The sequence below is a fragment of the Salminus brasiliensis genome, chromosome 17 (assembly GCF_030463535.1).
Source record: "Salminus brasiliensis chromosome 17, fSalBra1.hap2, whole genome shotgun sequence".
Lineage (NCBI taxonomy): Eukaryota > Metazoa > Chordata > Actinopteri > Characiformes > Bryconidae > Salminus > Salminus brasiliensis.
The window spans coordinates 28,560,415-28,583,456 of NC_132894.1; the positions used below are offsets into that span (position 1 = coordinate 28,560,415).

The following is a 23,042-nucleotide window of genomic DNA, read 5'->3' on the forward strand; positions in this document are numbered from 1 at the left end:
ACTGACTCGCTGTGGAGAGCCACTCACCCAGAACTTTATGAGGAAAAAGGAATTCTGAGGGCCTTTGCCAAAGAGCTCCTTCAGCCCTCCTTTCTTCTCCGGGAATTTGTCGTAAATCTGACGGATGTCCACCGACTCCAGCAAGGCATCGTTGTAGGAGTGATTTGTCTGACCGATGTGCACAAAGAGGTGCTTGTTGTACTGCGGAGGCAAAGAGAGACAGACGCTCAGGAACGAGGAAACGTGATGCTTTTCAAACACACACGACTGAGTTAGAAATCGGGCCGAGCGGGGAAAAAAAGAAGCTGTCTCTCGAGCTTCAATAACAGCATGACAGTAAATGTACAAGGTGTTTTATGTTCTTAGGGCTTTCACAGTAACTCATAAAAGCCTATTACTGAGCTAAATTTAGCAGCTCCAGTCCTGCTTTGCAGATACGAGCGTTTCAAACATGCAGCTAAACGCATGATAAATGGCTGATGTCACACGTTATCGATAGCAAAACAAAGCTCTCTGGAGAATGCGGGCAAACTAAGACGGATCGCCGCCGTCTGAGACAAATCATAAAAAATGTGTAGCTCGGGCTCAGGGTTGCCATTTTGAGGGACAGTACTGCGTTTGGCCTTTCTGCCTGACCTCGTCTCTTGTCTGCTTACAGCGATACACTCAGCCTGGCATACCCATAGAGAGAGAGTGGGGTGGGGCAGATGTGTGTTAGTATACAAATGTATATTCACTTGCAGATACCAATGCAATGTAATGAGAAGGACAAAGTTGTCATTTCTAATAAAATGTAGATGGATTAATCATGACAGGCCTAATTTTGCTTCTGCTTCTTCTTTCTTTCTTTTTTTTTAAACCTGTTTAAATACAGTACTGTGCAAAGGTCTCTAAAAGAATGATATGTAAAGCTATGTTATATGGACAAAAGTAACTGGACACACCTCTTGATCATTGAATTTTGTTTGTATAAAATTAAGCACCTAGCCATGCAGTCTGTACACTAAGTACATTATGCACATGACAATAACTGAGTTCCATCGTGATACTGTAATTGGAGGCCACCGTAATGTCTTTACATTTATTCCCTCTCAGATATTCCACCATCAATTGTGAGTGGTGTTATTGAAAAGTGGAAGCGTTTAGGAACCACAGCAACTGGAACTTAGCCTTGAAGTGACAGACCACGTAAAGTTACAGAGCGGGGTTGCAGAGTACTGAGGAGTGTAGGTCCCTGAGAGCTTAATGGCATGGGATTCCATGGCTGAGCAGCTATGCGCAAGCCTTACATCACCAAGCACAATACGAATCGTTGGATGGAGTGGTGTAAAGCACACTGCTGCTGGACTCTGGAGCAGTGAAAGCGTGTTCTGTGGAGAGGCGAATTCACGCTATCTGGCAGTCTGATGGAGTTTGGGTTTTGTGAATGACAGGAGAACGTTACCTGCCTGACTAACTGCACTGTGCTAACTGTGAAGTTTGGTAGAGGAGGGATAATGCTGTGGGGTTGTTTTTCAGTGGTTGTCTTACAGGCCCCTGAGTTCCAGTGAAGGGAAATCTTAATGCTCCAGCACACCAAGACATGTTGGACAGTTGTACACTTCCAACTTTGTGTAAAAGCCCTTTTCTGTTCTGGCATGACTGGGATTTCAAGTTTGCTATGTTTTGAGAACAACATATCTGTTTCAGAACTAATTTTGTGGTCGGCAGCCATACTCACAGAGTCAGGGTCCCTTTGCTGCTCCAGAAAGGCTGAGAACTCCACCAGTCTGAGCTTGGTAGTTCCAATGGAGCGGCCCTGCCATGCTGGCACTGTGGGTGCTGGTGCTGCCGTGGATTCGTAACCTGCTCACACACAATCACAGAATCACAGATTCTATATTAGTATCAAAAACGAAACAAAAAACAACAAAACCTAACAAAACTAGACAAAACATACTTGAAATTGCTGTTGTGACGGCGGGCTGGATGGGGTAGGCTTGCTGCGCAAATGGCTTGATGCTAAAAGAACGAGGAACAGGAAGAGTCAGGGTGTGGAGAACAGCTGTCTGGGCTTCTAGAGTCCAGCACACTGAAGAGATTATGAGGGCTGGACAGTGAAGAAGAAACAAAGCTGGACAAAGTATTCAAACTTGGATGAGGCCCATTTCTGCCTTTAATACAGTGGGGGAAAAAGAGAGAGACAGCGAGGAGAAAGAGGAAAAAAGACAAGACAAGAGACAGAGCGAGAACAGGAATGGGAGGAGGACATGAAAAAGAGAAAGAATGAGGAGAAAGCGAGAGAGGGAGAGGTAGAGAGTGAATGAGAGAGGACAAAAAAACAGAAAGGGAGCGATGAGGGAGGGCAATAAGATCAAATAGAAACAACAAAGAGAGAGAACATATAGAGGTATAGAGAACAGGAGCAGGCTGAAGTTAGAGAGAGTGAGTGACAGAAAAGACAATAATCACGAAAAAGAGAAAAGAATGCAAAGAGCTGGAGAACTGGAAAAGAGGAAGATCAAAAAAGACAAATTAGAAGACAGAGAGATCAAGGGAGGAGGACAAGTAAAGGACTAAGACAGAGAGAGATGCTTAGTGGTAGAGAGAGCAAGACAGACAGTAGGAAATAGAATGAGAATGAGTCAGTTCAAAGCCAAGTCAGATAGACAGAGAGTGAACGAGAAGCAAGGGAGAGAGGGAGAGCAAGGTGGAAAAAAAAACAAAGAAAGAGAAGGAGGAAAATTAGAGGGAGATAGAAAGATAGGGAGAAGGGTAATGGAGTGGTGGAGAGAGAAAAGAAGAAAGGGAAGGTGAAAGGAAGAGAGGGAGGCAGACAGCGAGAGAAGGGACAGACAATGAGAAAGGGAAAGAGAAAAGAAGAAAGGAAGCGAGGGAGAGAAAAAAAGAGAAGGGAAAAAGGAGAGAGAGGGGGAATGAGTAAAGGGGGGCGAGTGAGAGAGAGAGAGAGAGAGAGAGAGAGAGAGAGTGAGACACAGAGAGAGGGGAGGGAAAGCGTTTAGTTGGCTGGTAGGAGCAGAAGTTTGGGATGTACTCACTCTTGTGAGGATCCAGGCTGGCCCGTAGAAATCATGCCCTGCCAAAACTAGAGAATTAGATAAATAAATAGACAACAAAGCAAAGCCTATCCACACTCACTCACACTGTGTCTCTGCAGCCTGTGATACTTGTGTTATCTGACAGCGAGAGCCCGCTTTCTACAAAACCCAGGTGAACAACGTGCCATACTGGACTGTTATCTTGACTATAGCATTGGTGCGCTTATCAGATGTGGCCAGTGGATGTGAGCTGGGCTTGCTTGTGTGTGTAATGGGATTGGGCCCCGGTGGGCCGATAGCGGGGGGCGCCAGAGGGCTGTCTTACCCCAGCTGCTCCGGGGAAGGCGGGGCGAGGGATGCCTGGCAGGCCCAGCTTGTTGTGGATGGCCGTGGCAGAGACGATCTGTGCCGAGGACATGGAGGCCATGCTCTGGAGGGCTTTGTCCTTCACGGTCTGATCCTTCAACAGCGTTCACAAAAGGGGCTTAAGATTCGATGAAGGGTGAAGGGTGGTGGGGCAGAAAAAAACAAAACACACATCCGACAAGACAAGTAGGAAACAGCCTATGCCTTCATGAAACAAGCGAAGACATTATTGGCTGAAATGGTAAAAAAGCAAGCCAACAAGAAGACGTCTTTGCAGCACTTGTTTCAGAAGTTAAAGTGATAGGTCAGATGGTTCAGATCAAACTACTCTGTAGCCTGATGAAGTGTAGCCAGGCAGCCTAGGCATGCTCATCGTTAAGTATGTAGAATGATATAAGCCATGGCAGGTACTGGAAGGCATTTTCACACGGTTATCACATGGTTCTCATCAGTTTTTTGAACGGGAAGGGGTTACGTGCCCCTGTTATTATACATGCTGGACATGTCGAAGATACTGGTGAGGTGTTCTGTCATTTTTTGGTAAAAACAGAACTCTCAGTCCATTCTCAGATGTAAAGAAGAACGAAATTCAGATAGCTGGGACCAGACCTGATCACTGATACAGAAATGTGTTGCTGTACATAGGTGAGCTGGCTTGTGCTGGAGGTGGAACATTGAACTTGGCTCTAGTCCTCTAGTATCTACACTCCTAAATAAAGACTCCTTTAAGGGTTCTTTAGCAAAGTTTCAATAGAGCGCCACTGACAGTTCAAATGGTTCTTTCCGCTGTTGTATGAAACCCATTCTCTTTTTTGATATCTGTTCAGTTCAGCATTATGAAATTCAACAAATAGACTACTGTTTCTCTACTGTATCTCTAGGAAAAAAACAAAACTGCTAAAATGTGTTCTAGAAATGTTTGTGACATCCTGGAAATCTATGCAATTTTTTGTGTAATGTGTAATTCTAGTGGCTCAAAAGTTTAAGTTGCAGACATAAGCAACTTCCGTTCTTCATTTAGCATTGCTTTAAGGAACAATTAACATTACTCTTATTGATTTCTGTGGATATATTTGTAGACAGTTCTTTGGGTGGCAGTATAAACTGTAAAGTATTTGGTTTCACATGGATTCTTAGACATAAATGAACCAATCAATCATAATTATACTATGTATAAACTACTTAATGCATGTCTAGAGCACATAATGCATTTCTAGTGTTTACATGTAGAGTATATTCACTGCATTTGTTAAGGGTGAAAAAGAAGAAGAATCATAGAATCTTCAAATGGTTCTTTGAGCAATGCCATAGGTGACAGAGGTCTTTAAATCTGGACCTCAAAATTGGCTTTGCCAATTTGGTAGGTGTGACACTGCATGGCCAATCAATTACATTAACTGTTTGGTATTACCCTTTTTTAAAGTGTACGCAATCCAGATTTTGGTACATGACTCAAAAATTAAGGAGCTGTTGGTCTTCCATGCTGAGGATGTTACGTCCTGTTTACTGGAATGTTTATTGTGTACAATGTTTAATGGGTTCAATGTGTTATGGGCCCAAACATTTATATTTATATTTATTTTAGAAAAACTGTCCTCCATCAAAATGGGCTGAAAAGGCCTACCAATTTTAGCTACCAATTAGCCAATTTGTCAAGCTATACTCCTCAGTCATCTCAAGCCTGCCTCAATCCAGATTTATTAAGCAATTTAGTCATATAACATTCAACAAGTCATCTACATTCATTCATTTTTCTGTCCACTCAGACCTATCACTTTAACTTTAACCGTAGAAAGATGTCTTTTGTATGCTTTGCCACTGAACAGTAGTACTGGTCTGAAAGTCTATGCGCATTACCCAATATTGCAGTGTTCTAAACACCAGTCATCTCGCAACGTCTATGAGCGAAAGGTAAGCATTAATAGCCTCCCATTCTCCCGTACGCTATATTCCTCATTCGCAGGCAGCCATCAAGGTTGCGAACAGATCCCAGTCAACAACACAGCTAATGCCTGAATGAAAGAAAGCGGAGGATGCTGTGATTAAGAGTCTTTCTCCTTTAGATATCAACTCATTAACTTGAGCTTTAATCCTCCCGGGGAGGCTAAAGGCTAACTCTGCATATAGACTTTCAAATTTCCTTCAATTCGCGGCACGCTCACAAACCCGTGTACCTCTCGACGTGGCAAAGGTTAATTAATAACCACCAAGAGCCACGTGGGGACCTGTGAGCACAAAAAGGCTACAAAAGACATCCTTCCTCTCGCCACACACGGCAGACATGGCCTTATTAAAAAAGAAGATGAAGGAGAAGAAGAAGAACACAGGGGAAAAAAGCAGCATTCCTTGCAATGTTGGAGAAGCATAAAGAGCAAGTCATATAATAATAAAGGTTTGGAAGGCCCTGTATGGAGAAGCACAAGGAATGCTGCCTTCTAATGCCATTTAAGCGCACAAAGCTGAATGCCAGAGTGCCGCTGACCGGCCTTCTGGGCAAAAGCGGCGAGCGCGAGCTGGAGGTGAACATGCTGGCAAGGGCTGTGTGTGTGTGTGTGTGTGTACATATGTGTATGTGTGTGTGGGTGATGTTGGGCTGGTGAGGAGCTGGCTGCTAGCGCACATCGGAAGCAAACGTGCACAAGCAAGGCCACCGCTAGTGCGGCAGGGCGAAGAAGCAGTGGACGCACACTTAGAACACAGTACTTACCATGCTCGTCACCTAGACACACAAAAGAAAGGCTTCGATGTAGTCAAACAGTTTGCACCGCTCACAACAACATTCATAGCAAGCCATAAACATTTTCACCCATGATTTGGTCCCATTTGATTACTTTTTTCCATTTTACTAATTAAAAGTGATGGTTCAGCCAAAAATTCCATATAATTTGGTGTTCCTTTTACCTCAGCAAATCTTCCAAGACATGTTTGGTGTCAAATGTTTGCTTCTTTAGTTCTGTAGTGAGGCTACAAGGCTAATGTACAGGGAATGTAGAAGTATTCACCCCCTTGGATGCTTTCTCCCTTTTTTGCTTTTATAAATGGAATCATGATCAATACGATTTGGTTTAATTTATGAGATTTCTACAAAGTAATGTCAACTAAATAAAATGACATAATGTAAGATAAGTGACTGCATAAATATTCACCCCCTTTAACACAACAGACCTAATTCAACATAGGTCAATCATAGGTCACTCAATTTGTGAGGATGGCCTGCTCTAAGCATATTTACACATGTACTATATTCCTTCCATTTCCATTTCCAGTTCATGATGGATTTAAGTGAACTCCAGGGGATGTTGGAAGTGATTTTGTTTTTCTTGTCCTTATGGTGTTTTTGTAGCTAGAAATACTGTTTAACCAGTGACTGAACCAAAGACAGGTGTCTTTATACTATGATCACTTCAGACACATTCACTGCACTCAGGTGATCTCCATTTCACCGGCTGTGAGACTATTACACCAGTTTTCTTGCAGGTCATTCACTTTAAATGGGGTGAATATTTATGCAATCACTTATTTTACATGATTTCCATTTTTATTATTTTATTTAATTGACGTTACATTTGTAGAAATACTTTTTTTGTAAATTATTGTAAAAGAAATATGTATTCACAGTGAAGGCTAGCATCTGTTTTCTCCAAGACATGTAAAACCACCCAATCGAATAATTTCAAACTGCATACTGCCAAATCTGCTCTGTCAGCTAACAGAAGTTGGCATTGGCCAACTGAGCTGATAACACTGAGGGAAGACGGTGGGTCATCCTGTTCACCCAGAGAGACCCTCGAATATGGGTGGCTGTGGCTTCACTTGCTCATTTCCAGACATCTGACGCAACATGTGAATTTCACGCACATGGGCAACTCCTGGGCAAATCCGTTTTGCCTACAAACTTTAGGGTCGAGTTTATCTTTGGTGAACTTTGACACATAAATTCATGTCTCTAACCAACAGTGCTGGCTGTGACATATGACTAGCTTTGTACTGTCTCCCCTTTGTCTGAGCCAACATGAAGGAAGTGCTGATTGTTGTGGCTTCAAAGCAGAAGATATTACACAACTCTTTTTCTTTAGTAGTTTTGATAGCGTGTTAGCTGGTTTGTGAATATGCTGACTGCATCCACATTGTGCACTTGTGGTTTTGTGGGGCTGTAGGTTTTGTTTTCATTCCTTGAACTGGTTGGGAGCCCTTCTTCTATTACCTGTTAGCTCTATTAGCCTCGTAGCACAACACCCTTAAAGCTAAAGGTGCTATAGAGGGTTTTTTTGAGCGATGCCATAGAAGAACCACTTTTATAACAGAACTGTTATAAGAACCTTTAAATATTTAAAGAATAGGATGTAAAGGTTCTTTACACTCACATCTCTTGTACAAAAATGGTAGCACTTTTTTTTGCAGAGTAAATCAAACAACAATGGACACTTGCTGCCTTTGATGTCTGGCTGACCCATCACTTCTGGAGCACAATCTAAAACAGTCCACTGGCTCTTACACAGCTGATGAGGTTTCTAGATCAGCGATGAGGGTTCACTCAAACAATGCTTCAGACCTCCAAACTGATCAGAATGAAAGCTCAGTCATCAGGTGAACAGCAGAGAAGCATCGTAAAGGAAGATTTTACGGCAGATAATATAGTGAGGGGGGGTCGGGGGCCTTCAGATCATCGCGGCCACCTTTCATTATGAGCTGGCCCGGAGAGTGGCACCGTAATGACCGTCATTTCACTCAACATGTCTCAGCTAAGAGGACGCAGGGCCCGATCGCTCTAATGCTCCACCGCAAATGGCGGGAGGCAGCTCAAATTCTTCCCCGCTCCCCATTTCTAATTTGCTTTAGATGAGAGTAGACAGAGACCCATACAAAAGCTGCCTGCTTCTACTCAGCAGCCGCCAGTGGCCCTGAAAGACCGGCCATTCACAGCGGAAACACATGCACGCGCACACGCGCGTAGACAGTCACTTGCACAAATGCGCACGCGCACACACACACACACACACACACACAATGGACACAAATGAGGGGTCATTAATCCATCTGGGTAAACTGGGAACTGTGGAAAAGTGTGCCGGTCAAAAGAGTTAGTCATCTTTTCAGTGGGAGAGAGAGATAGAGAGAGAGACAGAGTGAAGTCAGACCAACTTCAAGGTCAGACGTTCGTAGGTGACCCCTACAGAAGCATCTTAAACAACAGGTCAATTTATTATCAGATTATTCGTCCCACAGAGGTTTCTGCAGAGGTGGGCTATGTGGGCGGGCCGTATTTGGAGGAAGGTGATTATATACAGGACTGTTTGTTTGAGTGAATCACAGAGGAGGGGGGTACATGGGGGGGCATCAGTGGGGGGGATTTCAGTAGTTTCATTAATGCAGCATGAGGTAAGCATTTGACAGCCAGTGGGGTTATGAAAAAAGAGGACACGGAGAGAGAGAGAGAGTGAGAGAGAGGCCGAGGGAGGGGGTAGAGCCCCATAGAAAGCATGTGAGCAGCTGCTCTAATGGTGCCTCTTTAGTCCACATCATTCCACAGAGAGTTGGGCCAAGAAGAGATGACTTCATTACTACTACAGCACCAGCGACGGCAAAGCGGGGTCTGTTCTTCTCTAGACTGCAGCGGAAAACCCCCCTTTCTTCTAAGGTCGCAAAAGGTTATGGCCACTAGTGCGCTATTAGGCTTTTAAAGCAGCGGTCAAGAAAACAGCTGACCGGCTGACCTCGAGCTATCAGCCACTCACCCACCAGCCAAAGCGCCTTGCCAGCATGCCTCCAAACTTTCACAGAAAAGACTTTAATACAGCAAAGCCAATAAGAACACTGCCCCACACAGACACACACACACACATGCGAAACGGGGCCGTGCGCTCTGCAAAGCACATAAGTGCCATCGGCTTCCACTCCTACTCACTCTTTGATTGACTGAATCATAGCTAGCATGATTTTAATGATTATTTAAGCCAATTTATTTCTAGTTTTTAGGTGGGCTGCACAACATAGGGTTGTCACGATACCAAAAATTGGATGCTTTAATTAACATCAATTTGATCAGTGTGTTTTTTCCTTTCTCTCTTAAGTTGGTACTGCCAGTTAACCCACTCGTATGTAGCTTCCCCAGCACTACGAATGTTTCCAACACTAAGAGGGTAAGGAGTCCTCCACTACAAGATGTGGCATCACCAGGCAACTGACACACTCTGAGGAAAGCAGCGGGTCCCCATCTCCACCACATCAGCTGCTTTTTTTCACGAGTGGATGAGTTAAAACCATAAAAGCAGTCTACAGTGTTAATGTGCTACAGCTAAATAACTAACGTTAACACATTTTATACAGTTAACCAATGTATGCAGTTACAGCATTTTTTTTGTATTGACACGCCCCCCAACTTGGAAAGTCGGCGCTCAAGGCTCATTTCCCACTTGTAAATAGGGAATCTGCGGTGGCGTGTATGTGCACTTATCTCATAAGCACCATATTTCTGTCATGACCAGGAAGGCGACATAACAGAAGTTTTACATTCTCACTATAAATTGGGTACTGTCGCTTTAAGAGATCTGCCTGTCTTGACGGCTAAAACTCTACAGACTTTAGCATTCCTCCTCATTTAATGCACCTCATTAAACTGGTCAGCTGATTAGCAAGGCTTCTGTGACCTTAACGCAGGTGAAAAGCTAAGTTTGAGAGCCATGGTTTAGTGCATTTCTGGACTGTACCCGTGGAAATATAAACAAGTAAGTAAATAAATAAATAAGTAACAGTTTACATTACGTATGTAAGTTATTTAGCAACACCAGAGTGTTATAAAATGTTGAATAATATTGAGTTATCATTTCAAATATGAGACATGGATTAATATGGATGTTCATTTGAGTATAACTTCACTCCTATTGTTCCACAGCCTTTTCTGTCAAGGAATTGTGGAACTAGGAAATAGTCATTCCAGACTTCGGAATGCTTTGGTAATGTATTTAAAAGTATTTTATTTAAAGTAAGAAAAATCTGATTGATCACAAAATGGACCATTTAATCTATATGATGTCAATGGAGATATAATGGCAGATCCTCAGTATTGTGCAGCCTTATGCTAAAAACACTGTTCTTGCAAAATGAAGCTCAGTACCCACCCTGCGAGGAACACCTGTTGCGTCGAGTGGGTACTGAATCCATGTTGACTTAAACAGCCTGTTTAGTTTGTCTGGTTGGCTTTATAAGCTAATAATAAGCCCAGTAATATGCTAACTGTACTCGAACAGCAGAGACTAGAGCTAGTGTTAGTTAGCTTCAGAGCAGATGCACAAAGTGGTCACTGAAGACCCAGCGGCACAAACGGTCATTAAAGGAGACACTTAAAGGCCTGAGGGAGTGAAGAAGTGTGTGCATGAGTGCATGTGTATATGTGTAAATGTGAGTGCGAGAGACAGGAGGGGGCACACGAGGGTCAGATATGGAGGGGTGGGTATGTGAATCATGTAGGCTAAACACACCACAGCATGCATGGTTAAGGGAATCGGACAAGGCCGGAGGGGGAAAAGGAGAAAGTGCGGCGGCATAGCAATCACGAAGCCCAAAAGCAGAAAAGCGCATACCTTCAGCTTGGAATGAAACTCACGAGATTTCCTTCTGGCAAGAACCTGAATGTGACTAGACACCTGCGGGGTAGGGGAGGGGAAGGAAGACAAAGGAACAGCCTGTAACCATGGCGATGAAAAGCCCCCCTGCAACTGGGCAGAGTCAGACCTACCTTGATGGCAGCTTGGATTTCGCGAACTTTCTTTCTTGCTAAGACCTGTATGTGACTAGACACCTCCATTTTTGGAAGAAGAAGGAAAAAAACAAACAAACAAACAAACAAACAACAAAAGGAGGAAAAAACAAAACAAAAACAAAAGAATACAAAAAGATATTACACTCTCTTTTTAGTTTTTTCATTGAGAGAAACACTTTAGGAAGGATTTCAGAACAGTTTCAATTCAGCAGGGCTACTCAGAGGAGGAGGAGGAGGAGAAGGAGGAGGACAAGGAGAAGAAGCGCAAGCCCAAAGCTCGCAGCCACACAGTGCAGCGGCTCCTCCGTTAAGTGAGCTGATTAAGGAGGATGCAGGCTTCTTAAGCACATTAAGAGACGGCAGATGTGCTCAGCTGCGCGCAGAATGAGAATGGGCATGTCTAGTATCCTTCAGGGACTGAGGAGGAGGAGGAAGACAAACCAGCCTTGCAGGCCCTGAGCTCCAGGGGTGTAAATCTCTGACCTCACAAGGATTCGATTCCATTAAGAGTCATTAGGAAACGATTCAATGCGATTCAATCATGAAGTATTGAATATCTCAAAATTTGATTGGTTTATTCCTGTTTGTTTCTGAGAATAACCGACCACCGACTTCAGAAAGTCATTGAAAGCAGTCAGAGACATGGTCGCATGGTCGGGGAGAAGGGGCTGGATCTATCAAATTAGTAAGTGAGTCTGGCTCTGCCTCTGGTCTCTACTGCGCAGACTCTGGTTGCAAATTTGACAACATGGCGGACAATTTTGGCTTAATTTCTATAGAACAGAGGGGAATGGAACCACAGCATACATGTTTTCTACACTCACTGATTCTAATAGTAATTAAGCAATGTACAGTTTATTTGTAAAAGACCGAACGATAAGAATAAACTTATTTAACTGAAAGATAAGAAAGCCTTTGAGTGCCGTTTATCTGATGGGGGCTGTAATGGTGGTCTACCAGGTTTTGCATGGTTGTTAGAAGTCACATTTTCTCTGCATCTCTGAATTCTGTTTTGCACTCCAGTTTTGGAAACCCTGAGTTCTTCCTTTCCTTATGCAAATTGATTATCCTATATCTAATCTTCTCAGAAATAGCTCCTGAAATATTCATAATTTCACTGATTAACAAATTTACTGATTGGTAAATACATGAAGGGTAGTCTCTGACTTGCACAGTGCTGTATAAACAAGTGTCATTCAGGCTCTCTTTCTTTCAGTAAGAGATCCCAATAAGATTATTATCACCACCATGCAACTAATCACTGTGGAGTCATCAAGAAGGTGCATTTTATTAATCATGTAAAGTTTTGATTTAATCAATTAAACTTGTCCTAATTACAAACTGATCACTGCCTTCATTTTTTACACCCCTGTCGAGCTCTTTACCTCCCAGCCCTTGGGCAATGCACTAAGTCAGTAGTGCTGATTTTGCTAAGCTCGCACTAAATGCTGTATCAGTGATGAAGGAGGTGGGGAGGTCGTGTTCCGGTGCCTGTCGGTGCTGTTGGGAGGGGGATAGGGGGCTGAGGAGCGAGTGTTCCCTGTCTTAATCAGGCCAATCATACACAAGAGGCTGTTGAGCAGGCCTCACACTGAACGCAGAGTGTTAATGAGGGCCGCTGGCCTCTGGAGGCCCGATAACTCTCAACACTCCAGCTCGGGCAAAGTCGCATTTGTGCATATCTCAACAGCGCAAGTGCTCCTTTGACCTTTCCAATTTAATTACAACAATCACTTCAGCTAAGCTGGAGCTTACGCAAATCAAATTAGTATGTAATTGTGGCCATGTTAACACGTCCTGGTAAAACGTCCTTACTTTGCTTAAACTGCAACAAGTGCAACCAGGAATTTTCACCTTTCATGTGTTTAAATTATCAGTGTAAATGGATTTTCATTTGAAATCTTGGAAAAAATGCAGCATTAAAATATATGATATATATAAAATGTGTGTAATTTCCATAATTGTGTCTTTATTTTTACTACTTCTTTTACTGCTTTCATATTAAATTCATGCCCGTTCATATTTACATGACCATTCTCCATTCTCCTTCTTTTTCCATTAGAATTGAATTCTTTCTGATTGGCTGTCCTGCACTGTACCACATTCAAAAAGCTGCAACACTGACAATAATGGAAAAATCCCCTTTTTTAAAAAAACAACAGTGTGTAAACAATGATAAAGTATCACAACAGTTCATTCACGTCCAGTGCATATATGAAATATGCAAGACCTGCTCTTTTTGAACTGTTTTTGTGATAATAAAAAAAAACAATTACATATATCTGTCTATTCAGTAAACATCAGTTAGGCTTTACCCATTCATGTTTTGAGCCCGGACTGCTTTCTTAGTACAGAACAACCAGATCAGATATGATTTATCAGCCATAAAGACGCAGTAACAAAACATCTGCTTTTTTTATTAGAGGGTGAACAATAGTCATGTAAGAATTCATTCTGACTGTTTTCGTTTGTACATAACTCCCACAAATGTTACAGTCATATGCAAAGGTTTGGGGCATTTGGGGTCACACTAGCCAGGACCACCAGCCAGCTAGGCCGGATTCACAAAAGTTGGTGTGCTTTTTTATCTTTATAATTATTAATATAATTTATTTCTTTATAATAGTTATTATTCACAAATCTTCCTAAGAACAACTTTTCTCTCAAGAAAACTTAAAAGAACAATTGATATTCCTAACCCTATCCCTTAACCTTATAATAGCCTCACACTTGTCTTAGATGTTAAAAAGGTAGAAGCCTCTAAAATGATCTGTAGATCTCAGTAATAATGTCTAATTCAACAAGATTAATACTGGGTCTGTTCCCTCAAATATTGTTAGTTTCTACATAGAGGAATTATGTATTTCTGATGTCATGCCGCAGCTATCATAGCAGTTCTTTCCCTCCACCATCACTGGTAGCTCTTGTTTAAAGAACATTTTTGAACGAGTAGCTTACTTTGCCCTCCATTTTACTTTCCTCAGATTTAATTGTCTCACGTTGTTTATGATAAGCTGTTAAATTCAGCATAAAAGGCTACGTACAAATAGCCAACATAAACAATAACTATATCTTATAAACAATAAATTATTGTTAAATAATTAAATACATATTTTTCAGAATTGCATTTAAGAACGTTCTTTGGACTTCTTAGTGTTTTAAGTATATTAAGATTCTTGGCTTTCTAAATTTTTTCTAATGAAAGATTTTGTGAATCAGGTACCAGAAAATAAAAATGATCGTATATAGAAAAAGGTTGAAAGTCTGAACTTAATTTAGTTAATTTAGAGAACTGCACTAAAAAACATTCAAATTAACTTCTTAGTATTTATATTTATCTTTATGTTCTAAGTATATACATATAATCTAAGTAATAGTTAATCTGGTCCCAGGTTTGTACCAGCAAGTGTCTCTTTTCAGCATAAAATAATTTTTGTCTCACTTGGTTTAACCAAGTGCTAACAAGGAGCATGTAGGTGAAAATGTTGGTTAAAAACCAGGTTAAACATAATTCAGAGTTTACTCGTTCATTAAGTTTGCTTCCTTAGAGGGCTGATTCACTTCGGAAATCAACAAAACATCATTCGACAGGGGTGTCCAAACTTTTGCATATGACTGGAAGTGGTCGTCAGAGGAAAAATACAAAAAGAAAAAAGAAATCTGAAAAATGCAGGATATGTGCCTTTCAATATCTAAAAAAATAAAAAGGGAGGAGAAAATAGAAACGGCTCTGAGGACATGTGCCATCTTCATCTGCAGTGTGCTGCTGTGATGAAAGGGTCAGTCTGATGTAGCTAAAAGGGAAGTGATGTCATCATGACTGCTGTCTGATCACAGAGCGCTGCCCAGTGAAGTGCTGCAGGAGACTGAAAGCCACACAGGGCTGTGGTGAGGCCTGGCACGATCAGAGTGCAGGCTTCACAGGTAACAAGCCACCTCTAATTACTTTTATCAAGAAGAACGACTTAGGTTCTAAAGACTTAACAGGAAACCTGTGAGGTGGTTCTTCTACATATAATTGCTTTGTTCAGACTCGTAATGTACGTGCACATGTGTTTGTGTGTGTGTTTGTGTGCAGCTCTTGGCCGGAGCCCCAGTTCAACGACGTGCTCTCATGCAGCTGAATTAAAAATAATAATGAAAAAGCCTGCTGGCAGAGAATCCAGGAGTCTCCGCATAGCACACCACTTCCAAGGCCACATCAGCCTATTTATCCCGAGCCGGGGCATGCTGCAAAGCTCCATGCTACTCAGAGTGTGTGTGTGTGTGTGTGTGTTTGCGCATTACATGTGATATTACGTGTGAATCATATGCATGTAATGTGAGGGTATATGCAGGTATCTGAGCAGATGCTAAAATCTTCAACTCATCTAAAAATGCGTGCAGAATAACGCTTTTACGCAGAAAGTTCGGCCAGCAGACAGGCCTATTTAATAATACAGGCCTTCCTCTGTTATGTGCCATGCATACACTGCAGGCCTGTGCCTTACCTGCTTCCTTGTCCTCGTCTTCCCCGTCCGCAGTTTAATGTATCTGGCTATCAGCTCGTTCCGACCTGAAAGTGAAAGAAGACAGAAAAGAAGAGATATTTATTCAGTTTTATACAACAGTCAATTCCGGCCCACAATCTCAATCTGACTGGTTGAGAAGAGTCTGTAAGAAGTCTGTTCACTTGGCTTCCATCTCTATGAATGAGGAGAAACCAAAACTCTCGAAACTGAAGGTCAAATTAACATTTATCAAAATCAGATTTTAAATCATGGATGCAATCTGACAAAAACCTCACAAATAGTTTGGAACCTTCGGCTTAAAAACCTGATGTTCTCTGGAACGATGGTTGGTGCTCCAGCCAATACTTTTTGGATGAGTTGGGGAGTTGGGGATGAGGTGGGGTGGTGATTATCCAATAATCTGACCTGACTAAAACTGTCGCTCAATGCAATCAAATCCTTACGGCAATGCGACAGAGCAGGTGTCCTTATACTTTCATCCACAGAGTGTATTACCCTGACAATTAGTCCACTTAATTAGTGGATCAGATGTGTTAGATCTGGACCTGAATTCTTCTTCAGAAGATCTCCACAAGCGAGGCCACTGCTTTCACCCATCTGTAGTATTAAGTGCAGCTGCCTGAGTGTTATGTTGCTAAGAAAGAATTCACGATCGCTGCCCTTTCATTCATCTTTGGCAGACTATGCTGGTGGAAACAGTTTCCCCAAGAGAATCCACGAGCTGTATGAATGAGAGCGAGAGCACGAAGCCACAATCGAGATGGAGTGGAAACACTGGCTATATATCTGATATATAAAGTATATACAGTCTCACTGAACATGGGTGATGAAAATCTGCTTTCAGTGTATAGAAATCCTGTGATTTTCATGTTGAGGTTCATGAGAAACCTGCGCTGACATACTGAGAATAATACAACAGAAAAAATACTATTACTGAAAGTAATAAACAAAGAATGTATGATGATATCGTAACCAAATCATCAGTGGAGCTATGGGTAGAAAATTATGGCATTGGACAGAAATTTGTTTTACATTTAAATATTTCAAACTGACAATGGCTGACATTTATCATTCATGTGATGACTGTCACTGTTGCACAAAAACTTGGAAGACAGAAATTTGCTTGACTGCCACAATGTAGAAAACGTCTATATTTAATAAATGTATCAGAAACGGTAGTGGGAGATACACATGTGAAAAATATCATATATTGGCCTCAGCCCACAAATCCTGCATCAGTGCATGTCTACAGTAAATACATTCTGTAGAAGCTTATTATGTCCACTTATGCAGCTCTTAAAAAATGCAAAATATTTATATGATTAATCACAACTAACCACGCAAAATAATGTGATTAAACAAGACTAATTATTTTAAGGATTTAATGCTCTAGCCCCTTGAACACCAGGCTTATTTTTGAGCTTTAATTTGTAGACCTACTAATCAGTCCACAATAACCATTCAGTATCTAGTAATTATTCAGTAAGTAAGAAATATTTAGTACCTACTATAATAATTATAGTAAGTACTGAGTACCTATAGTAAGTACTGAATAATTAGTAGGTACTGAATAAGTATACCTATACAATACTTACTAATTATACAGTAAGTAGTAATTATTCAGTAAGCAATAAATATTCTCTCTACTAAGTCTTAAGTATCTACTCATTATTTAGTACCTATGAATTATTCAGTATCTACTAATTATTTAGTACTTACAAATTATTCAGTATTTACTTTCATAATTTTTCATCATAATTTACCATTCATCATTCATTTTATTCTTCATCAAGTTCAAATAGGTCAGAATCTAATATGATAAACATAAAGATCAGGGCAAAATCACCTGACATCCAATCAGCTACCTGTTGCTATGCAAGTCATGCACTGCTTGTTGTCGTTTACAGGCTCTCTATTATTGATCTAAATCTGTCGGATTTTTAATATGCAGTTTTTTCAGCACTCTAAAATTACTGACAATATCCATGCTAAGCTCAATACAAACAACATATTATGATGTAATTTATCCAGACAACCCCAGCGTATCGTCATATCACCCATCCCTGGGTCATTGTCCGGCCGAGAACGCAGCACCCTATTCAGCCATCTCAATGCAGCCTTAAAATGTAAGGCCCTCACTATGTGTATATTCATGACCGGTGTACAGGCACCATGGACCTGTTTCCTGCCATGCGAATAAACAAACATGCTTCATTTAAATGCAAACGCGGCCCGCGCGCGGTATTACCATGAAAAAAGCCGGCCAAGTCTATAGCCTTTCAGATTAATCTAATTTAATGCCAATTTCTTCAAAGCCTCACGCCATGAAAGGAAACAGATCCCGACATTCATACTGTTACAGCCCATAATGGCGGAGGAAATATGTTCATTTAACGCAGTGCTGTTCTCACTAAATTATAATTAAAGCATGGCTTTGTAGTGATTTCCAATTAATGGCAGCTCCAAACATTCTTCTGCCCTCGGCTCTCCCACCCCTAATTGCTGATGCGAGGCACAATGACCCCTGCTTAGCCTTTTCATATGTTAATAACATACCGCTACCCCAAAACTATTACGCAAATTATAGGTAAGGAGCCACTCTAATTATGTGTCCAGCTGTATCCAATGGTTGTCATAGAACTGTTTTCATTTTTTTTTTTTTCAAATCAGGGCCATGCAGCATAATAAGCTTTTTAAATGGGCACGCTGTGGATTTCCAGTACAATTTTAAGGCTCTGCCCTCACAATTTACTTTGGAGCAACATTAAACTGCATTTTCAATGCTGCGTTGTAATTAGCCTGGGCAAAAGCAGGCTGAAAATATAGAAGAGGACATAAAAAAAGAAAAAAAAAGAAAATGATAACTCTAAATAACAAGAGTGAAGCCTTGGAGTGTTAACCCTGACCAGTGAGTCTATCGGGTGTCTATACCACGGTCTCGGTCTAGTGGAGTATAGCCTGGATAGTTGCATGGGTGAACAGTGAACTGAAGTACTGCAGATGCTGCTTGGTAGTGGCAAGGTACACACACACACACATACACACATACACATGGACACACAGACACAGAAGCGAGCAGGCTGCAGCCCCTTCCTGCTGTGCACTGAGGGAGCTTGCTGTGTTCAGGTGGGTCAGATGAAAGCCAGCGGGGCCGGGTAATGCCTCTTGAGCTTCTGCCATTACACACACCTGCCGTGTGAAAAAGAACCTCTCATACTTGTATGTGCGTGTGTGTGTGTTTATGCTTTACTTCTTTGGCTAAAAAAGGAACGTTTCCATGTTCTGCTGATCACGCTTGATGTAATAAGCCCTGAACTACACTTTGATTAACCAATAGGCTTCAATCAGTGAGATTCAGTCATTAAGGCACACTGCTGTCCCTAAGAAAACTAATTGGGCTGACACTGGGATATTGGAGGGGAACAACACAAATGTGGTGCCAGTTGAAAGTGTAGAATCTACATGTTAGCTAGAATGTACACTTGTTTCAGTGAGCTGACAAACAATGAATTACAATGGAAGAAGAGCAGAGATGGCATATTGGTGCCATCTCTAGAGTATACCACTATAGTATACCACTATAGTCTATAGTGCCAGATACAGTACTGGTGGGTATCAGTATCAGATAGATATTAGCCGAAAAGATTGGCCTGGGTATAAGAGGGGAAAAAGGATGAATCCAAATCCAATCCTGTAACAAATTTAGTCTACAATAGCACTAATTCCCACTGTGTGCCGTAATGTTAGCGATGATGTTAGCTGTGTGCTACCTGTGGGTTAGTGTTGTGTGAAAGCCCCACCTTTAGATGATCATCCTAAGTGAAGTGAACTTCAAATAAAATTAGTGGCTCATTTAAAGAGAATATCCACCCTCAATATCAGCGGGTCTCTGGCCCTTTCAGCAAATTTACGTTTGTGAGGAGTGTGCGGGGTAGAACAGAGCCAATCAGAGGCTTGTCTACTTCGTACGTTGCTACGGCAACCAACAGAAGACAATCTACGGAAGGTCCCCTTCCACTGCTGCGTAATAATGTAAGACAAAATTCTCACTATTTCATCATCAGTTGGGGTTACAGTTACAGACGCTGCAGAACTGAACATTTAACCACTTGGGGGCGCCCTGTTCAGGTTTAGAACAACGAAAGCAAGAGTTTCTCAACATAAAATGTCTATAACTGGACAAATCACTTGTTTTAACAAATCGCTACATACAGGAGAATGAGTGTGAAGATGTATGTAGAGTTCACTCGCACTTTAAAGGTTTAGTAGGAGTATTAGCAGTAATGTCGATTAGTAGACACTATGACAGATCCGGGAAGGTTCAGCAGATGCACAGGGTGCTGTCGATCAAATTTCAGGATCTGTATGCAGTACAGAGTTTCTCTAAGCACCCTGTGATATATTATATCAATCACAAGGCCAGACCACTTTTGGATGAAAACAGACCCATAGACTTCAGCAAGACCCCGCCCGACAGGTGTGAACTGCCACCTAGCCTCGGGGAAGGGCCCATACGGATGTTTGACACACACGCGCGTTTGTGTGTATTAGATGAGCTGAAGCGTGAGGGCACTCTCATCTACTTCCCGCAAAAGCGTTTTGTTAAGGCCGCGCCGGCGGCTGGAGATCATGTGACCCCAAGACAAATAAATAGCATCTGGGGGATTTGCAGTTCCAGCCCGCCACCCCAGCATGCCTGCACTGTAATCTCTCCCAGATGAAGCCGGGGCCCTCGCCACTTTCAATAATTCACACACTGTGTACACATAACATGACAATAAGGCTATTCATGCAGACGCCTGATTCCTAGATCAAAGCTCACAATCGGCCAGCTGTAAGCATGCTTACTGCTGAATAATTCATTCTTTTCACCGGCTCAAAAAAAAAAAGAAAAAAAAAGAAAAAGGGAGGGCAAAAAAAAAGCCACTCTGCTCAGCGGGACTGGGCCAGCGCACTTTCTCTCCCGTGTTTGCAGTGCAAAACAACATTGGCAGAAAGAAAGACAGCCCAAGAAAGGAGGGAAAAAAAAGAAGCAGGCAGCATTCAAAGCCCCCAAATCCCTGCGACACAAGCACCCACCCCCCATGAAGTTTATATGGGGCAATACTTTGTGTCTTATAAGCTAATCAGCACTACTGTTTTATTTTCAGGAGGCAAAGAGAGCCGAGCCCCTACACGTGGCCCGACAACTGGGAATGAGATCTCCCCTGTGGAGATTTCTTAATAAAAGTATTAAAAAAGGGGGAACTTTCTGGACGGACGTGCCATGTACAACACTAATACCAAATTCAAAGCAAAGGCTGCAGGGCTCACTGCTGTCCGACACAGTCTAGGCTATATATGTATATATATATATATATATATATATATATATATATATATATATATATATATATATATAGTTGTTGTTAAGCAAAAACCTTGTATTTCCAAAAATGTAACTTAACAGGAGAAGCAAAAATGTTCTCCAATGGAAGTCAAAAAGATTTTAGTCCAAGGTGTTTTTGGGACATTTGGTGCAAATTATCAGGAATTTTTTGATCAGCAGAAATATCAAAAAATCTAAACTTGCACAGTTGTGAGGTTGGCACAGAAGCACAGTAGAAGCAGCAACCAAAACTTCTTAAACCTTTCATTTGCAAAAAAGCAAGTGCAACTTTTTCTGATAGCTCAAATTCACCCAAGATTTCCATCCAGCTTCAATTCGGGCAGACATCCTGACGTTAAGTCCCTATTGCTTCCACATGTACATTTTAAAAGTCCACAAGCCTGCTCCCTGTTATTATTACAGGCTTTCCGGGCACTTGGCAGGGGAAGAGAGAGATGGAGCTGCTTTCACACACATACTTTTTGTCAGTAGTAAGAGTGATACTAATATGCATCTAATACACACACAGCAACTCTTTTATGGCACCTCTCAGCAACAGGAGATGGGGGGCTTTTAGAGAAACACAGTGTCCGAAGACTACCTCAAACGCTTTCCATTCAGATCCTTTAGGAGAGGAACGGGCTGGGGCGTGAACCTCATGAAGGAGGTTCATCTCGTCACTCAAAACAGCAGGGGAAGGATTAGGTATTTATGGGCTAACCCCAAAAGAGCCCTGCCCTGGCCTTGGGCAGAAAGTGAAAGTGTGTTTTCTACCTTCTCTGGCTCTGAATGACCCTGGAGGTCCTGTACCAAATCAATAGCCCTCAAATGGCAGTGGGCCCACAATAGAACCTTGAGGCACCCCTCTCTTCCCAGGATTGGCCTCCAGCAGCTGACTCCTCTATTCAATCAGAAGTGTAGCTCGACTCTCGGTGGCGCCTCCGTCTGAGGCTGCCGCACCGCCTACCCCGTTCCCTTGCTCCCTGCTGTGGGGCCTTTCAGCACACCCACCGTGGCGTAGAGACTTCCTCTGCCTGCCCTGCCTTCATATGTAGAGAGGATATCTTACAGCTTTGTTTGGGTCATGCCGAAGGGGTTTAAATTCAGCCGCCAGGCTGAGGACTTCTCTTTAACTGGGGCGGAGAACTGATTATCTGCATGGTGCAACAAGCTGGCCTGTGGAAGTCAGTTAAGTGCAAGAAACGGTTAACTGCCTTTATAGAAAAGTATAGTTCACTGCCCCGTCTCTCTTCATCCCTCCCTCCAGACCCTCCCTGAATCGGTGGGGTTTACACAGCTGCTCCGTCTGCAGCCAGCCCCCCCCACCACCACCACCACCAACCATCGCTCTTCTAACCTCCACCCCCTGCTGCTGTAGTGGAGGCCAGCCTGATTTACAACACATTCACTTTCCCCTGGCACATTCTGACCATGTTCCATCACACTCCTTTCATTTGGGTGTAGATTTCATTAGCTCGACTAGTCCGCTTTTAATCCGCTGCGCGGCAAGTTATTTCCTCTGTGTTTTTATTGGTTCTTTCCCAGGGTTGCCCAAACACCCGAAAACAATGGTAAGATGGGGCTTTATTTGTACTTTTATTTCAAAAGTCCACATTTGTAATCATTATGAGTCCGTCTAGACGCACCCATTACTTGAGGTCTGCTGCGAGAGCCCAGGTCTTAAAACCGAAGGGCTACTGAAAAGTCATTATGGTAAATAAAAAAGGGAAAATGTGTGCAGTTCATAATCACCCTCATCACCAAATTAAACGACTGCAAAACAATGCATTTTTCTACCCTCCAATAGGAGCCCTCAGATTTGGGTTTCGAGAATAACAGCCTGGTCCATAATCCATAGCCTTAACGCCCAGTCGAAGCAACACGTGGCACGCCCCTCCTCCTTCTCCCAGGTCATCGAATTGGGACTGCCTCAGTCGTATCCCCCATCGTTGCCGTTGCTAGCATTAACATCCGTCTTTCCCTTCTAGCGCTCTGCGGGA

The 23,042-nt window shown here is 42.3% G+C and overlaps 1 protein-coding gene across 5 annotated transcripts in view; it reads right to left on the reverse strand.

Moving 5' to 3' along the window:
- Window positions 1–23,042, reverse strand: part of tead1b (TEA domain family member 1b) — an 83,024-nt gene that overhangs the window by 8,893 nt on the left and 51,089 nt on the right. For 2 of the 5 annotated variants that reach the window (XM_072659846.1, XM_072659845.1), the window contains 9 exons: window positions 15,654–15,718; window positions 11,140–11,202; window positions 10,985–11,047; window positions 6,112–6,123; window positions 3,364–3,498; window positions 3,039–3,085; window positions 1,940–2,001; window positions 1,721–1,845; window positions 28–201 (listed from right to left, as the gene is read on the reverse strand). In XM_072659846.1, the coding sequence (XP_072515947.1) occupies window positions 28–201; window positions 1,721–1,845; window positions 1,940–2,001; window positions 3,039–3,085; window positions 3,364–3,498; window positions 6,112–6,123; window positions 10,985–11,047; window positions 11,140–11,202; window positions 15,654–15,718 (746 nt within the window). The remainder of the gene's footprint in view (window positions 1–27; window positions 202–1,720; window positions 1,846–1,939; window positions 2,002–3,038; window positions 3,086–3,363; window positions 3,499–6,111; window positions 6,124–10,984; window positions 11,048–11,139; window positions 11,203–15,653; window positions 15,719–23,042) is intronic. The other 3 variants (XM_072659848.1, XM_072659847.1, XM_072659849.1) reach the window with 3 other exon arrangements.